General features: G+C 37.3%; 2 protein-coding genes across 4 annotated transcripts; one reads left to right on the forward strand and one right to left on the reverse strand.

Moving 5' to 3' along the window:
* Positions 1-642: 642 nt before the first annotated feature.
* On the reverse strand, positions 643-3,311 carry LOC110745846 (NAD(P)-binding Rossmann-fold superfamily protein). Its single transcript, XM_088254092.1, has 3 exons — positions 2,883-3,311; positions 1,874-2,033; positions 643-1,213 (listed from the first exon to the last, which is right to left on the reverse strand). The coding sequence occupies exons 1-3, from the start codon at positions 3,217-3,219 to the stop codon at positions 877-879; spliced, it is 834 nt and encodes a 277-aa protein (XP_088110218.1). The 5' UTR covers positions 3,220-3,311; the 3' UTR covers positions 643-876.
* Positions 3,312-10,900: 7,589 nt separating this feature from the next.
* On the forward strand, positions 10,901-13,462 carry LOC110746105 (putative F-box protein At3g25750). 3 transcript variants are annotated; one of them, XM_088255712.1, is made up of 3 exons: positions 10,901-11,129; positions 11,919-12,171; positions 12,664-13,462. In XM_088255712.1, the coding sequence occupies exons 2-3, from the start codon at positions 11,944-11,946 to the stop codon at positions 13,153-13,155; spliced, it is 720 nt and encodes a 239-aa protein (XP_088111838.1). In that variant the 5' UTR covers positions 10,901-11,129; positions 11,919-11,943; the 3' UTR covers positions 13,156-13,462. The 3 variants fall into 3 exon arrangements, with proteins under 3 accessions (XP_088111838.1, XP_088111837.1, XP_088111836.1); XM_088255711.1 differs by having other exon boundaries at positions 10,901-11,178; positions 11,919-13,462; XM_088255710.1 differs by having other exon boundaries at positions 11,919-13,462.
* The last annotated feature ends 4,675 nt before the right edge of the window (positions 13,463-18,137 follow it).

Raw genomic sequence — 18,137 nt, forward strand, 5'->3', positions numbered from 1 at the left:
CCCCCGCCCCAGCACCCATGGTTTTGGAGGAGGTTGAAGAAGACCAGGAGGAAAGGACCATATTACCCTCACAATAAGAAGCATGTGCGGCTCACGTGATTTTTTTTATTTTTTATTTATGGCAATTTGGATGAAATTGCCTCACATTTAATGGTAAGAGCGAAATTGACTATTATAATAGAGTTCGAGTGCTAAATTGACCAAACAAATAATCGAGGGGTGTAAGTTCGAATAGCGTAATAATTCAAGGGGGGAAACGGCACTTTACCCTAAATTTAATCCGTCGGATAAATATCCATATCATTTTTCCAACAATACTTTTGGATAATTATTATAGCCAAACATCGTAGCTGAGGTTACTCCAAGCTTGTATTAGAAAGGATCAAGAAGCACACCCGGCCCAGGTCCGTACAAAATTGTTTGTACACTCCTAGAATCTGGATATCTCCTACCCACTGCATATCTCGAAATTGTTTGTAGTTGAAAGTTGAAGGACCTTAAATCTTATCTGTACAGGTAGACCAAAAAGAGATTCTGATCAGATTTGAAGAATTTGTTCAAATATAGCTCATTTGCATACCCTCGTATTCAAATCTCCATGATTACCTTTCCACAAACACAACTTATACTAGGCAGTGAAACTCAAATCAAATGCAATCATGAACGGATTGCTAGGCATTGGCCAAGCTCTTTTACCAAATATAACATTATTCACATGCACTACTGAGGTCAAGGAAGATACATAAATCACACATGAAATATTTTTCACTTGTAACCTGTTACATTATTAACGAACATAGTGCTTTCTTCATGTATAAGGCGATCTTGATACATGTACTTTCAGCACACAAACAAAACCATAAAGAATGTAGGAGCTCAACATTTCATTGCTTTCTTCATGACAAAATCCCTTATGAACAGTGGCAGATGATACAAGATTGTGAAAATGGTAGAGTGCTGGCCATAGGAGAACCAAGCTAGCGGATTCTCCTTCAGAATGGCAGCCACAGTCCTCTTTGCAAACTCTTCGGAAGAGGTTGAATGGGGTCCTTGTGACATAGTTGCTCTTGCGCGGATTGCTGCTTCAAAAGGTTTATATAATTTCCATTCAGGCATCTGGTTGTAGCCGGCTAAAGCAGAATTTCCAAGGTTTGACCTAATAGCTCCAGGTACAACAGTGATTACATTGATCCCAAAGTGCCTGAGTTCCAATCTAATAAACATTGATATTTTGCGGATAATTAGTAATCACAAAGAGGGAAAAGAAAACAATCAAAGATGACAAAGCTGTACATAATTAGTAAATTTAAGTGGCATGTCACCCAGCAAGAATTTTAAGAAAAGTATATCTGACATTCCCACAAACAGATGTTAGATCGGGCAGAGATCATTCCTTTGCAAAAACAAAAGTTTCATCAATTACAATCTATGTTGTTCCTAGTCTTAAACTTGTATACCCATACTTTCATTTTGATTGAATTGCATGCTGAAATCAATACAACAAAATTTTATACAAAATAATCATTTAAGAAATCATGTTCTTTCTTGGCCTTCCATTTAAAACAAATGGCTAGGAATTTAGGAAAATTATTTTTGTCACGTATCTTCTAACATTTTCAACAAGAATTTTGTTGATGCTGCTTATTCCTTTCATAAGAAGAGTTTTAGCATGCTAGTCACTTCCTACCATTGAAATAACTCAGAAGAGTTTTATCCAAGCACCAAGATTTCAATTTTTATGAGATGAACGGGGGAACACTAGTAGATACGAACCAGAGTATTCTTTTGATGTAATTAGATATGAACCAAAGTTTAAACTGAGCATAAAACAGGTATGTAATATGAACCACAAGCGATATGGGGATGCACAAACCTTAAAGAATCAGAAAGTGCTTGAAGAGCAGCTTTGGATGCTGTGTAGGCACCAGCCCATGGTCCAGGGGCCAAAACAGTAACACTTCCAAGATTTACAATCTTTCCCTTTTTCCTTGATGCCATGTGAGGGACAACAGCTTGTATCAACCTCATGGAACCTTAATCCATGGTCACAAAAAGAGTACATATGCAATCAATCATCTTGAGAACAAATAAAGGAAAATGCTAAGGAAGACAAATGAAAAATGTGCTGGCATCACTGCATGAGACAATCGAATATAAATGGAATTTATAAAATCCTTCTGAAAGCCTATGTAGAAGATACTGCCCATGTGCTTCATTGCATTAGAAGACCAGTTAAGCTCCAGTGCCACATTTAGTAAGAAAATAAAGGTTGACAAACTAATGACAAAATTCCTGTTTTATACAGAACCTCTGCAAAGCTTTAACAAGTTCATTAATCCAATACTGATCGAAAAATTTCTGTGGATGCAGTCAATCAGTAATTGCCTAAAGGGTGTATTGTGGTGCCTTCAAATTTTTGCTGAGTTTCTCTGGTTTTCAGTAGAGAGTGTGAGAGACATAGGGTTTGTGTATTTTTGCTAAGTTTTTGGGCATATGTTCAAATTAGAATGAGAACAAATGAAAACTGATATCTTATAGCTAAAGGCTCACATGATTAAGAGAATGATATGCAGCAAATTTTAGACCAAACAAGCCACTGGGTAACAGACCTGCTTGGCAGTTAATAAAGGAAAGTTTTGGTGACCACACAAGTGGATGTGTTTGGATTTGTCAATTCCCCCTTTACCCTCAACAGCAATTTGAGCTAAAACCCATGTAGCTAAACATAGTAAAGCAGGCAACAAACCAACAAACAACACAAACAGTATGACAAGCAAAAAGAAATCACCATTAGCAAGTAGATTAATGTTAACAACAAAACTGGAAACAATGGAACCAAAAGAGAATATACTGAAAGAGAGTAAAGAGAGTCCTTTCAATACCATAAACGTTGGTATTAAAAGTGTTTTGCAGAGCAGAGAGAGGGACTTCTGCAAGAGGGCCAACACATTGAATCCCAGCATTGTTGACCAGCACATCAATTCGGCCGTACTTCTCCAAAACACTAGACACCACATGATCCACACTCTCATCTGAAACCACATCCAGCTCTTGTAAAAAGAACCTTGGGTCCTCCTGAAGGTCAGCCATGGAGCTCAGTGACCTGCTCGTAGCCACCACCAGACAGTCCTCTGCAGCAAACGCATGTGCCAGGGCATGGCCTATGCCTCCTTGGGAGCACCCAGTGATCAGAACCACTTGCTGCCCGCAGAATTCCATCTGGGTTTTTCTGGGATCGATTTTGTTTTGAAGGTGTTTGATGAAAATGGAGTCAAGAAGCTCAAAGTGGAAGTGGGTCTTTTGTTAATTACGAAAAGATTGGTATAATAAGCACGCATTTAATACACGTGTAGGTACCAAATTGGATTAAATCATCCAAGAGAAATCTCTCCAAATCCACATTTGGTGAACCAGTTGGATTATTTTTTTTGTTATTTTTGTTTTTGTTTTTGTCAAGTTTAATCAAATTATGTGATTTTGCCTAACTCAAATTAATGCCGTGGGACCATGCCTCATAACAAAATTAATACCCTTGAACCATATCTTGAATTAATCCCTTTAAACCATATTTGGGTTTTAAAGGAAATTTTCCCCTATATTATATATATTTTTCTAAGGGAAACTTTCCTGGTAAATGTAAAGCAATAAAGCATATATGGGTTTGGCCAGTTGACTACAGCAATGTTTGCCTTACATATGGATAAAGCACATATGAATTTGAATCTTGTTTTCCGTAAAATGTCACTTTTTTAAATAAATCAAAAACAAAAGAAAGAAGAATTGATGATAGCGTACTTGTTTGTCACACCTCCTGCCAAAAGTTAATCTCATGTTTGTTGTCATTTGGTCCTAGTATTCAGTGGAATTAGTAATCCCAGCCCACCAAAAACACCTTCTTAGGTGTTCTTAGCTAAACCCGTGTGAAAATGAGGGACTATTAGTCTCGACCAAAGCTTTGCAACCAACTCCACCCAAACGCTAGCGGCAAGGGCGGACCTAAGCTTAGGCTGGAGTGGGCTTCAGCCTAGGGGAAGATTTATAAAGTATTGAACATGGTTTAAATTTTATAAACTTTATTCCTACTCTAATAAATATTAGCCCACTCCTAAAGCATATAGGAAATAATAACATCAATCCAAACCTATATAAATTTGATTTGAAAGTAGAATTCATGCTATGGCTCTACCAACTTGAGCTATTCTAATCGTACTGATATTGGGCTACACCCATAGAGAGCAAACATAAAAAATTTCCTTCTAGCCACCCAAAACGCCATATTTGAACCTTGAGAGCCTAGAGGAAATAGCTCTCCTCATCTAAAAAATTGTACCAACCTATCTTCAATGGGTTCAATCTTGGTAAGTTTTTTTTATTATTTATTATTATATATATTCAATTTCCAATTTTAATTGTTGTTGTTAAGTTTTTATGATTTAGGGTTAGGGTGAAAACTTTTGGAGATGTTGAGGCCCAAAAAATCCGTGGTTGGGCCCGAATAAATTCCAGGCCCAAGATGACATATTATTGAAAAAAGACTCGATTTGAAGTGCACAAAAGTCAGCCATGCACGAGCCATATCCCACATGCCACGCAAAAATAGAAATCTATCATGACAGAAGCTGAGATTAAATTTATAAGGATGCATTTAGCTCTGCAAATTTGTGCCAATCGTCCTATCAAGCGTCATACTTAAAAAAGCACGCCAAGCGACATGCCATGCCAAGCGAGAAATTATTATCCCACAACAAGCTTAAGTGGGCCCAAGCCACTCGAATGCCCGGGGCTTGCTTGAGTGGGTTGTGGTATGGATGGTGACAAGTTATCATGGGGCCCATCGATGGGTCGAGAAATGGAAGTCCCGGGTCGCTTGGGGGCCTCGGGACTCAAGCCCATTTTTTAGGCCCAAACGTGGGTAAGCACAAGAGAGAAAATAGCCTCATTACTCCAACTAAAATAGCCCAACCAAAATAGCCCCATTACTCCAACTAAAATAGCCCAACCAAAATAACCCATTGCCCCAATTAGAATAAGCCAACTAAAAGGCCCAACACTTGATCAGATTATCCCATCCATTATATGAATCATGTGGTGGACTTAAAAAGCCTATGTAATTAGAATAAAAAGGGAGCACAAGTCTTGGCACTCAGCTGGGAGAGAAAATCACGAAGGAGCTTGGAGAGTCCACACGTGATTGGCTGCTGGGAGGCTTGGGAGCAAGTTCCAAGCAAAAATCCTCCAAGGAACCAAGGGATATTAGCACGCAAGGAAGGATGCCATTCCTTAAACCAGCAGGCGCACCCACTTTCTTTCCTTCAGCAGATTTGGCCATGGAAAGAGGAAGAAAGAGGAGAAAGAAGATGGGTGAAAAAGGGAAGTTCCCCTCTAAGGCAGCCGCTGGAAAAAACTTGGAGCACCCAAAATCTCTGATTTTGTGGGATTGGGCAGAGCTGACTTTGCCATCATGAAGTAAGTCAAGAAAGAGGAGAAGAAAAGAAGAGGAAAGCTTAGCTAGATTGAGAAGAAACCATTAGGGTTTCTTGGAGAAGAACAAACCCCAGCAACTACAAATAGGGCCTCTTCTACCCAACACAACACAACCCACAACCTTCAGATAGCAAGCTTCCTCTCTTGCATGCAAAATCTAGCAATTTTTGTGCTATCCTTGTCCATTTTTCCCTTATTTCCCCTGTTTTGGCAGATTGACAGAAGCTTTGACAGAGTCATCGTCAAGCTGCCGGAAACTACGAAAATCACCCAAAACTCTCCACCAATCCTCCTTAGAACCTCTCCTCTCTTCCATTAGAATCTCTGACCTTCATAGGAACCCACGTTCTCTCTCCTAAAGTGCTAAACCCATGATAATTCTGCTCTCATGCCACATGCCTCTCACGCCAAGTCCAAAAGTTTATCTGTAAATGTGAAGAAATTATATGTAAGTTGCTGTTGTTTTTGTTGGAGAAGATAACCAAAATACTTCCTAAGGCTTTGCTGCCCTTTCGAAGCATTTTGGGGCTTAATTTTCGAACTCAGACAAAGGGGACAACTTCACCAGCCCAGCCCACTTGCTGCTGGAAGAAAAAGACCCCTACAGGAGACTGTTGATATATATTTTATTTTTACAACTTGAATTATTAATTAGCATATATGATTTTTGAAGTTGGACAATGGTTTGATTTGGTATTTATTTATATTTTGTACTTCTTTATGTTATATTTCTTGTAATGTGGCCATGTTTGATTTATGAAATTTTATTTACATTTTTTGTTTCAAGAGAAAAAAAAGGCTTATAATATATCTCCTCTATAATAAAAAAATATTTAGCCTACCCTTATAAAAATTCCTGAGTCCACCATTTGCTAGCGGCAACCACCGACCACCCAAACGGCAATGACAGCCATTGACTATGGGTTGCAGATGGCGATGGCAGGCAGCAACAGCGATGGCAGACGGCAACGGCAATCGATGTCGGCGACGACAGACCACCACGGCGATTGAAGCTATTCCACGATTTATCTTTGGGTCTTCATCAATTTGAGTTTGCTTCTGCCTCTCTCTCAAGTTTGTTTGTGGATGATGATTTTGGTGTGGGCTATGGATTTCTGCCATGATTTAGGTGTGAGCTCCTGCCTCTCCCTCAAATTTATTTATGCAAATTACTTACCACACCAAAGCCAAAGTATCTGAACTGGATGATGTTTTTAGGTGGGGTAGAAATTAGAAGAAGAGAGAATATAGATTGAGAAGAAGAGAAGGAGAGAGCAGGGAGAAGAAGAGATGAAAAAGAAAAGACGCAGAGAGAGAAGATGAAGAAAAAAGAGCAGAGGGAGAGAGAAGAAAAGTAAAAAAAAAAAAAAAAAAAATCATTTGCTTTCTTTTTAAAAATTAAAATTTAAAAAATTTAAAAAATTTAGTCCTAATCCAATCGTATACCAAACGCAGTATTAGGCTTATCCAGCTAAAGGAAAGAATTATGATGAAGAATCTTGCTTTTCAGAAAAATAGGTGTAGTGTAGTTGTTGTTAGTAAAAGAGTATTGTGGGAATTTGATGAACTGACCTTACTTTATCTTCATCTGTATTTGTAGAGAATTTACTTGATGTGAATTCATTGACTATAAAGTTGGCTTTTTTCGAACTTAATTATATGTCTTTGTAGTCCTTAAACTTCACTTTCGTTAGCAGTATTGATCATGTGTTACTTTTTCTATCAAATTTAGCGGCAAAACAATAGCTTTACGTGAAAACTCAAAAAAAAAAATTCTTGGACAAACACAAACACTTCACACTCATTCTTGCATAAAAGAAATTAGTCCTTTGATGCAACTACTTAACAAAAAGCCTCTCACACATCTCTTCTTTCTGTGCACAAGCTTTCTGGAGTGAATTAAAAATTGAGGTTTTCAATCAACAATCAGCATGATCATGACCATGGCGTATTTGTGATGGGAGAGAATTTCCGGTCAAATTTGTGCTGTCAGTCAAATCTAACGACTCTTTGCCTACATGGCCCAACTGAGCCATGCTCTTGAGCTTTGAATTTCACTTATTTTATTTCCAGCATTATGCAGAGTTAATCTCCCTTTCATTCCAGATATATGGGGTTGGGATTGGTATATATTTGTTAATTTAAAGTGGCCAGGGACTTACATCTGATTGATTATTTGATATATACTTTGCTTTTTCTTTTTCTTCTCATTAAAACATTAAAAACTAGAGGTGGTATTTTAGACCCAAAAATTGCAAAACCGCAAAAACCAACCGAGATATTAACACATTTGAACCAAACAAGGGGGAAAACTGACCGCAATTTGAGGTTTGAGGAACCGCACCGCCATTGCGGTGGCGGTTTGGAAAATACCAAGTTTGCGATTATCGCAAACCGCAAATAGTTTTTAATTAATAATAAAAATATATTTTTATAATTAATTGATAATCTAACGGCTACGATCAGACCTAATCTAATAAGCCTCTCTCTCTCTCTTACAATCACTCACTCATTCGCAACCGGGTCTTTCAAATCCACTCACCACCACCAACACTTGAGTTCTTTTTTCGGTTTGTATTGGTGCCTATAAATTTGAATTGCATTTTTTTTTTTTGGTTTGTAACTTTAATTAATTTTGAATTGGATTTTTCCTTTGGGTTGTAACTTTAATTAATTTTGCATTGCATTATTTTTTTAGGTTAAAGTATGCTTGAACTCAAAAGGCTTCAGGGTTTAGTTTGCAAACCCTTATAGTTATTAGTTTGCAAACTATATAATTGATATATATATATATATACTTTACAAAAGCATTTAGAAAGGCCTTTATGCTTACTAAACATTATGTTAAAAATTGACGTATTGCAAATGTAGAGTCCTCAAATCTAGTTAAAGCATGAGGTGGGATATGTAAGCAGGAGGTGTAAGCACAGTAGGTATTCTTATATATATAATCTTAATTGGAGAGCGCTCACTAAGCACTCTACAAAGCCAACACATAAGGCTATTTGGGGTGGCAGATTACTTTCAAGCCACCCAAGTAGTCTAGGAAACTATAGACTAGTTGTGTGGCACAATATTAAGCTTTCATCTATATCTATTATTAGGACTTTGCTGACTTTAGCTTCCTATAAATAGCACTACCTAATACTTCTTGTATAATAGGTTCTTCAAATTGCTTTAGTTTCCTAAAAATCGTAGAGAATATATATATAAAATAAAAATTGGGGCGTGACACCATACCCTTGTGGTTTTACCTAGCAATTTTGGGAATTGAATTAATTAGTACCACCGGGTTAAATTCACCTGGCACAAGTTCTGTGCTGTCCATGCAACGTGGCAGTATGTGTCAGATTTTGCAACCATGCATTGCTTCTCCTCAGCCAAATTCAAAATCCTCATATGGTAACACAGAAGACGTCCAAATTAAGCCAACCTACATTTGGATGACCATACAACTCCAATTTGATTGATTTTATTTTATTATTTTAAATAAAGCTGATCTTTAAATGGTGATTTCGAAAATGAACGGTTCTAATTATAATATATGTAGAGTGAAGATTCGTTATTCACAAACAAACACAAATATTACATCTAAAGTATTTTCATTGAGGAAACTACGGAGAGCAGAACTAAAATTTTTTGGTATTAAGATAGCTTAGAACGATCACATAGCATAGCAAGTTATAGATATATATATACCAGGTGAAAATGGAAGCACAACCTAACACTTGGAAACTTACAAAACACAAGTTACACAAGAATAAATCACTTGAAAATCAACCAAGCATAAGCATTTGTAAAAACTTTGGAAACCACCATTCCAAACATTAAGCCATGCACATTAACTATGGCCTTCCTCTAAGGACCGGTAGTGTCCGGGGCATAAAATTCTCTGCATGGATCTTTTTGTTCCTCCCAAGTGCAGAGACTTTGCTCTCTTTTACAGTACTGCTCTCCCGGTTCCCTCTAATTTCGTCTTCCTTCTTCTCCATTTTCTCCTTCTGTCGCTTCTGCATCATATAAACCCCAGCATAACTAGCCCCAAAGACCAGGGCTGACCCTTAGCTCCTTGGCACATGCCAATTGGTTTTTTTTTTTAATTATTATTATTATTATTATTATTTGTCTGAACCATGAGGTGATTCTGGATGGGCCCCAACTATGGGTGGCACCTTTAAGCCTTAACCACAACTCAGACTAATCCCCACTCACACCGAGTCGGCCCGTAAGGGGTAAAGTGTTGGCCAAAGTGGTGACTTCGTACGAGAGCAGGGATCAAACCCCTGACCTCTCTTAAGGAATGAGAGTGCCGAACCACTCACACCAACCACCTTGGTTTAAATTATTATTTTTAGTATTTAGAAAAGATAACATGGGTAGTTATTATCTGATTTTGTTTTTAATTTTAATTTTTTTAATATAAAAAAATGTGAATTTACCATATTATCCTCATTTAATTAATAATTTTAATTCTTAATTTTTGAATTAACCAATGGCATTTTATGGTATTTTGAATGTTTCACCATTCTCTGCCTTTTGCTTTATATATACTAGCCTCTCTACATGCGCTTCCGCGCCTGCAAGAGGCTTTTTTTTTTTAAAAAAAATAAATTTATTTTAAAATTAAAAAAGATAATGGGTAGTTGTGTTCCATAAAAAGAGGATCCATTATCTGATTTTTCTTTTAATTTTAAATTTTTTTAATATGAAAAAGTGTAAATTTACCATATTATCCTCACTTAATTAATAATTTTAATTCTTAATGTTTGTATTAACCAATGACATTTTCTGGTATTTTGAATGTTTCACCATTCTCTGCCTTTTGCTTTATCTATATATATATAAAACAAAAGGCAGAGAATGGTGAAACATTCAAAATACCAGAAAATGCCCTTGGTTAATGCAAAAATTAAGAATTGAAATTATTAATTAAATGAGGATAATATGGTAAATTCACACTTTTTCATATTTAAAAAAATTAAAATTAAAAGAAAAATCAGATAATGGCCTATTTTTATGGAACACAACTACTCATTATCTTTTTAATTCTAAAATAAATTGTAATTTTTTTTATAAAAAAAAAGCCTCTCTCAGGCGCGGAAGCACGTGCGGAGAGGCTAGTATATATAGATATAGATAAGTTCATGTGTTAATATATTAATTTAGAAAAGAAAAAAAAAGGTAAGTAGAACAAAGCTACAGCCGGCTGGATTTAGAGAAGGCAAGAAAGATATTAATTATTCTTGCCTTAAGTTTATTACAATAAAGGTAAGAAAAAAAAAAAACAAAGAAACTTGCGGTTTTTTTTTTCCAAAACACTCCAAGTGAAACGACGTTGTTTCATTTAGATTTTTTTTTAAAACACTGCAATCGAAACGACGTCGTTTCATAACAATAAACCTTAAAAACAAACACGCGAGTCGTCTTCCTCGCAGAGTCGCAGCCAATTTGCAGACTCGCAAAATTTCTTCCGGTTCAGAAGTGTCCAGATCTGGCTCGCCTTGCTCCGCCTCGCTCCGCCTGGCCAAGCCTTGCAACGCCTCCTTACGCCTTCCCCGCGCTAAACGTGCAACTCGTGAAACAGCCGACCGCCTCGGGCGATTTCCTGCCGCCTCGCTCCGACGCGCTCGCCGACGCGCGCGAAGGCATGCCTTTAAAAACACTGTTTAAAATCTTCCAAAACTCATTGAAAAGGTTTCTATTCAATTTTGCATGGTTCAATGGAAGAAAGTTCGGAACTTTCTTTCTTGAAAGTAATTCTGGTTTTATTTTGTGTCTCTGCTTTTATTTGCTTTGAGCTTCTTACAAGGTCTGGTTCTAGACTCGCAGGAACAAGTACTGCTTTTTTTTAATCTAGCAGTTAAGAGTTATCTAGCAGGTTGTCCAGAATATATTGTGCAGTGAATTTCAGTTTTGGGTTTAATTTCAACTTTCTACTGTGTAAATGCTACTACAAGGATACTTCAGCTATTTTCAAAGAGCTTAAGATTCTTTCAAGTTTGAGGCAAACCCTTTTATTGTACTCACTACCTCTGATCAAGCCAGGAAGCTCAGTAAGTTCCTACAGTTGCTGGTCTTCTGAGAACAACAACACATGGCGTGCAGATAATTATCCTTTCTTGTACTGATTGGGGGCCATGCTCACCTCTTAATTGATGTAAATTTTTTGAGGTTGCTATTGTAGTAAAACCCAAAGACATGCAGATTCGATGGATTATTTAACAGAGAACCTTACATCACACCTGGATTGAAGCTTATACGATTGCACTAAAAACTCTGTTATCACACACTACTTACTTCTTGATGTTGCATGTACAATTTTATTTACAATCTGTCATTAAGAGTTTGTTGGTGTTATTATGATTTCTTTCCCCCCTCTCTTTTTCTCCCAAAGATAGTTTAAGGATATTCATTAATCATATTTGTTTTTGTAGGCGAGTAGAGTCTTAGAGCTGCACGATGGGTCGAAGCAGAAATAGAAGACGGAAGCAGCAGAAGCTTGTTAATCTGGATTGGACAGAGCTGCCTCGGGGTATCCTTGAGATCATCTTTGAGCGACTGACTGTGACTGATTGTATATCTGTTAGTGATGTTTGCAAAGCCTGGAGACATGTTGTTGCACAAGAACTTGCTGGTTGGCAAAGCCGTGGTGTGCCATGGCTCATGATGTCTGGCAAAGATAGAGAGGTAAGAACTTGTATTAGCATACTACAAAAACAACATTGGGACATTGTGCTTCCTGAGGCTTATGGAAGATATTGTTGGGGATCATATCAAGATTGGTTGATTCTAGTAAAACATATTGGTTGTTTCTATCTTGAGATTAGCTTGTTGAATCCATTCTCTAGGAACAAAACTGATCTTCCCAAAACATGGAACTTTTATCATAAGATTGTTCTCTCGGGGCTTCCCATCCTTGAAAACTATGTTTGCATGCTTGTTCATAGTCAATGTCGGGAGCTTTCTTTTTGGGTCCCAGGAGCTGAATCATGGCTTAAACATAAACTGAATGGTGAGCCATTTGAGGATGCTGTCTTCTGTGATGGAAGTTTCTATCTTATAAGCAATGATTATAACATTTGGCAGATTAAGTCTGCTAATATCTTTGCTAGCATTAGAACATATGATGCTTATGAGGTAAAAATAGATTGTCATGAAATAATAATGTCTGAGGAGCAGGAAAATAGTGGTGTGTTGAAGTATCTTGTGGAATCTTGTGGGGAGCTGCTTCTTGTTTGTAGGCTTTATAACACCAAAGCAGAGGCTATTCTTGAAACACATGATTTCAAAGTATATTCATTGGATTTTAGCCTGATGTCCTGGAAGAGGGTACATGATTTGGGGGATAAAATCTTATTTCTAGGCAAATGTTGTTCGCGGTCTGTTTCTTCGACGGAACTTGGTGTTGCGATGAGGAATCGTATCTATTTCTCTAATGATCATGCTGCTCCATGGTGGAACGAATGGGATTCCGATCATCTTTATGGAATTTCAGCTAGGCTTAATCTGAACAATGCTGGAAGAAAGGATTGGGGCGTGTTCAGCCTCGGCAATGGCATTCATGAGGACTTTTGCTTTCGTGGCAATCGAGACAGATGGGGACCGATTTGGTTAACTTGCCCCCAATGGTGGTGCTGTAGGAAATTGGCTGTTAACCGATATAGTAACTAGTAAATGTAGCTCATCTATGGGGATCGTGGCATGGCAGGGATTCTCTTTTTCGCTATTTTGTTCCACTTAGCTTATCACAGGGAAGGAGCTTAGTTCAGTGATTATGAGAGTTTGAAGATGCTCCATGTACAAGCTAGACGTGCAGCTTGCTAGCAGCATACCTTTTGTAAGTAGAAAAATATCAGACATATTATATTATAATTAGTGAAACATGTCCCTGCGTGGTCGGTGCTTGCAGTAATTATATTTTAGAATTTTGGCCGGATGCAAATCCAGCCTACCTTTACATTAACAAAGCTTTCTTTTATTCAAAGTTGTTTGGGCAATACCATCCCCGCCCCCATCCCAGTTTAAGAGGTTTCGGGAATTCTCGTCCCCTTCACCGTGCCCCTAGGGCCGCTAGGCTAGGGGGGCTATCCCCATACCCGCCTCGAATCCCCCATTTTTTGTATAAAATATATTAATCTTCACATTACATTTCAAAGCAGGACACTACCAGTGAATTGTGAGGGTCAGCCAATCGTGACGGAGGGCTGTATAACATTCATATTGCTACACAACAGTTGCGGTCCCGTTCAGTTTGTTTATGCCCCTTGTGAATATCAATTCTGGCATAGTCGAGAATAGTTATATTTTAGGGGACTAGCTAGTTTAACTATCTCTGTAAATTTTTTTTAAATTCAAGTTACTAAGAGCACTTCCACCCATTTGCCATGGCAAATGGAAAGGGGAGGCAATGGCATTTACTGTTCAAGTGAATAGTATCTGCCGTAGCAACATTTTTGTTGCTTTTCCATCCATTGTTATGGCAACCCAAAGACAATTACTACACATGGGATTAATTTTATTTATATGTATGAGTTTAATAATAAAAAAATTGCTAGGTAAGTATAAAAAATTATTATGAATTTTTTGGTAATATTTTAGAATTTTTTAAAAGTTTTTCTTCACTGACCTCATCGCTCGAGGTCAGGAGCTCGGGCTCATCTTGCTCAAGTTGGTGGCAAGCTCATCTTGCTCAAGTTGGTGGAACCCATATCTTGCCAGGGCAAAAATTGAGCGTTGGAACCATGATTGGAGCCCTAGGGGCCTTTTGCCTGGGCTGGGCTTCGGAGGTGAAAGTTCTCTATGCTCATAAGGGTGTCTTTACACAGAATGCCTTCAAGCATGCGAGGGTTTAAAGTCATTGACCTTACACTTGCTAGATTGCTTGTCTAGAAAGCTTAAGGAAGCTAGACATTACGCATTTCACATTGTATTAACTAGAAAACGAAAACATGACCCAAAAAAAAAAAAGCCTTCTTTTTGTTTTAAGTAAGAGGTTGGCATGATTTGGAATTTAAGTAGTGCAACTCAATTGTGTTAGTTCGTACGGAACAATACATTTCCTCCATGCATTTGGATGACCATACAACTCCAATTTGATTGATTTTTCTTAATTTTTTTAAAAAATAAATAAAATAAAGGTGATCTTTAAATGGTGATTTCGTAAATGAATTGTTCTAATTATAATATATATATATATATATATATATATATAGTTATTCTCTTATTCGGATGTCCGCACGTTATTATCGTGCTGATCCTATTGTAAACAGGCAGGAAAACAGAGATGGGTAGTACAAAATACACTGCGTCCGCACGATAATAACGTCCGGATGTCGGCATAAGAGAATTTCTGTATATCAGTTATTCTCTTATCCAGATGTCTGCACGTTATTATCGTGCGGATCCTATTATAAACAGGCAGGAAAACAGAGAGGGGTAGTACAAAATACACGGCGTCCACACGATAATAACGTTCGGATGTCCGCATAAGAGAATTTCTGCATATATATATATATATATATATATAAAGTGAAGATTCGTTAATCACACAAAGAGACTCAAATATTGCATCTAAAGTATTTTCATTGGGGAAACTATGGAGAGCAGAACTAAAAGGTTTTGGTATTGAGATAGCTTAGAACGATCACACAACATATAGCAACTTGTAGATGTACATACAAGGTGAAAATGGAAGCACAACCTAAAACTTGGAAACTTACAAAACACAAGTTAAACAAGAATATATCACTTGAAAATCAACCAAGCATAAACATTTGTAAAAACTTTAGAAACTACCATTCCACACATTAAGCCATGCACCCTTCCTCTAGGGACGGGTAGCGTTCGGGGCCTGAAAATTCTCTGCATGGACCTTTTTGGTCCTCCCAGGTGCAGAGACTTTGCTCTCCTTTGCGGTACTGCTCTCTCCTTTCCCTCTAATTTCGTCTTCCTTCTTCTCAATTTTCTCCTTCTGTCGCTTCTGCATCACATAAACCCCAGCATAGCTAGCCCCAATGGAAGACATGGCTAAAAAACAGAAACCCAACTCAAAAGAAGTGAATTGTTGTGGTGGTATGAGATTTCCAAATTAGAGGAGTATTTATAGGGGAATGTGTGGTTCTATTAGCAAGCCATCACTAGCATTTGCATTTCAGAGCTGACTGTTTATGGTATTATCTTAAGAACCAGTGATTAAACTGGTATTATCTTGTTTGTTCCAAGATGGTTAAGAACAGAAATAAAAGGAATAGTGGTGCGCAGACCACATTCTTTCTAACCACTAGAAGGTTAAGTAGATGCATGTTATACCTATAATAAATTTAAATGTCGGTTAATTAATTATAAATTATAATTAGGATGACACGTTGGCAAAGCCACTAGTGCCATAAGAATGCCTAGTTGGACATTAAATCTAATGCCGTCAATTGAAAGCCATGAGATCATACATTAAACTAATGGGCCAATCGACTTACTCATGTTGAGCCAAAAGCAGATGCTTAAGTGTCAATCATACGTGAATGGGGTCTAGTCCAATGAAAAAAGACCTTCACTTATGGATCAATGGTCTCATATTCGAATCCCCATGATACTTTTGTAGTGTGTGTCCCTCCCCTTATAATTTAGATTATTGCTTGTATTAAAAAAATATTATAAATTGTAGGAATTCAAATATGAATCAAACACAAATAGTATGAGAAATATATAGGGGAGTCAATGGGGTCTAACCTAGTGAAAAAGGGCCTTAACTTGTAGACCAATGGTCTTAGGTTCGAACCCCCATAGTGTTAAGATTTCAGAGTGATGGACTTTTCGCCCACCACTACCAATATCGATATTGTCCTCAACTTAACCACATGTTTAGTAGGTGTGATGTTTGATACAAAAGGCCTCAATTTTATTAGGAGTGGACCCATTCATTGTATTAGACTTTCTATTTTGTTAAGTTTCCGATGTGGGACTGTGTGTATTTTTCAACACTCCTCCTCATGTGGGACCACTTTTTATTGGGCCACACGTGCAACCAATTCCATACCGGTCACCTTTTTTTATATTTATTATATATTTATTTTCAATTTGGGGTTTGTTTGATTTGGGTTTAATCGGGCCTAGTCAACCGACCCGCTCTGATACCATGTTAAGATTTCAAAGGAATGGACCCTTGGCCCACCACTAGCAACATCGATATAGTCCCCAACTTAACCACCTGTTTAGCATGTGTGGGGTTTTATACAAAAGGTCTCGATTTTATTAGGAGTGGACTCATTCATTATATGAGACTTTCTATTTTATTAATTTTCCGATCTGAGACTGCGTGTATTCTTCAACACATAGAACATTGGTAGTGTGTGTGAGAAACCCCCTCCTCTTTGTAGTTTAAACTATCACTTGTATTAAAAAATATATACATAGAAAGGAAATAAACACTAGATTTAACATGAAAATCCCTCCAATATGAAGCAAAAAATCACAAATTCCGAAAATACTTCCACTAATGAAAATGAGATTATAAGTACTAATCGCTCTCTAAATCTTTAGAGGATGACTAAAGAGCACAAACTCTTCTTTAATGAACTTTCTCTCTCTTACATTGAGTGGATGCATGTTATACCACTAACTAAATTTAAATGTCGGTTAATTAATTATAAATTATAATTAGGATGACAAGTTGGCAAAGCCACTAGTGCCATAAGAATGCCACAAAGATGCCACATCAGCTGTGTGCTCATGTTGGGGAAGAAATGGAGGGTGCCTATAGTTGGACATTAAATCTAATGAAGGGTTATCGTAGCTGCCTGAAAGCCATGATATCATACATAAGACTAACGGGCCAACCGACTTAATATGGAATTACGTTCTCCATTACACTATAACTAATGTTGAGCCAAAAGCAGATGCTTAGTGTAAATCATAGGTCAACGAGGTTTAGACTAGTGAAAAAGGACATTGACTTATAGATCAGTGGTCTTAGGTTTGAACCCCATGATACTTTTGTAGTGTGTGTCTCTCTCTTTATAGTTTAGACTATCGCTTGTATTAAAAAAATTATAAATCGTAGGAATTCAAATACGAATCGAACACAAATACTATGAGAAATATAGAGGGGAACCAACGGGGTCTAGCCTAGTGAAAAATGACCTTAACTTGCAGATCAGTGGTCTCAGGTTCGAACCCCCATAGCACCTTGATAGTGTGTGTAAGAAACTCCCTCTACTTTGTAGTTTAAACTATCACTTATTAAAAAATATATACATAGAAAGGAAATATACACTAGATTTAATGTGAAAATCCCTCCAATATAAAGCGAAAAATCATGGGACAAATTCCGAAAATACTTCCACTAATGAAAATGAGATTACACGTATTAGGCCTAGTTTGGGATTGCTGCTTTTAAAAAAAGTTGCTTCTACTGTGCTTTGAAAATAATTAGCTGTAAAGTAAAGCAACTCTATTTTTGGTAAACAATATTTTTAAAGTGTTGTTAGTATAAAAAGCAGTGTCAAAACTGTTTGGTAAATTTTAATATGAAACTGTTGTAACTGTGAATAATAACTAAAATAGACATGATGTTGTAGTGTTATGTGCTAATCATGTGGTGGAGTGGAGGTGGTGGTGAAAGAGATGGAGGTGAAGGTAATGGTGGTGATGAAGGTGGA

Source organism: Prunus avium, chromosome 6 (assembly GCF_965620075.1).
Source record: "Prunus avium chromosome 6, drPruAviu1.hap1.1, whole genome shotgun sequence".
NCBI lineage: Eukaryota > Viridiplantae > Streptophyta > Magnoliopsida > Rosales > Rosaceae > Prunus > Prunus avium.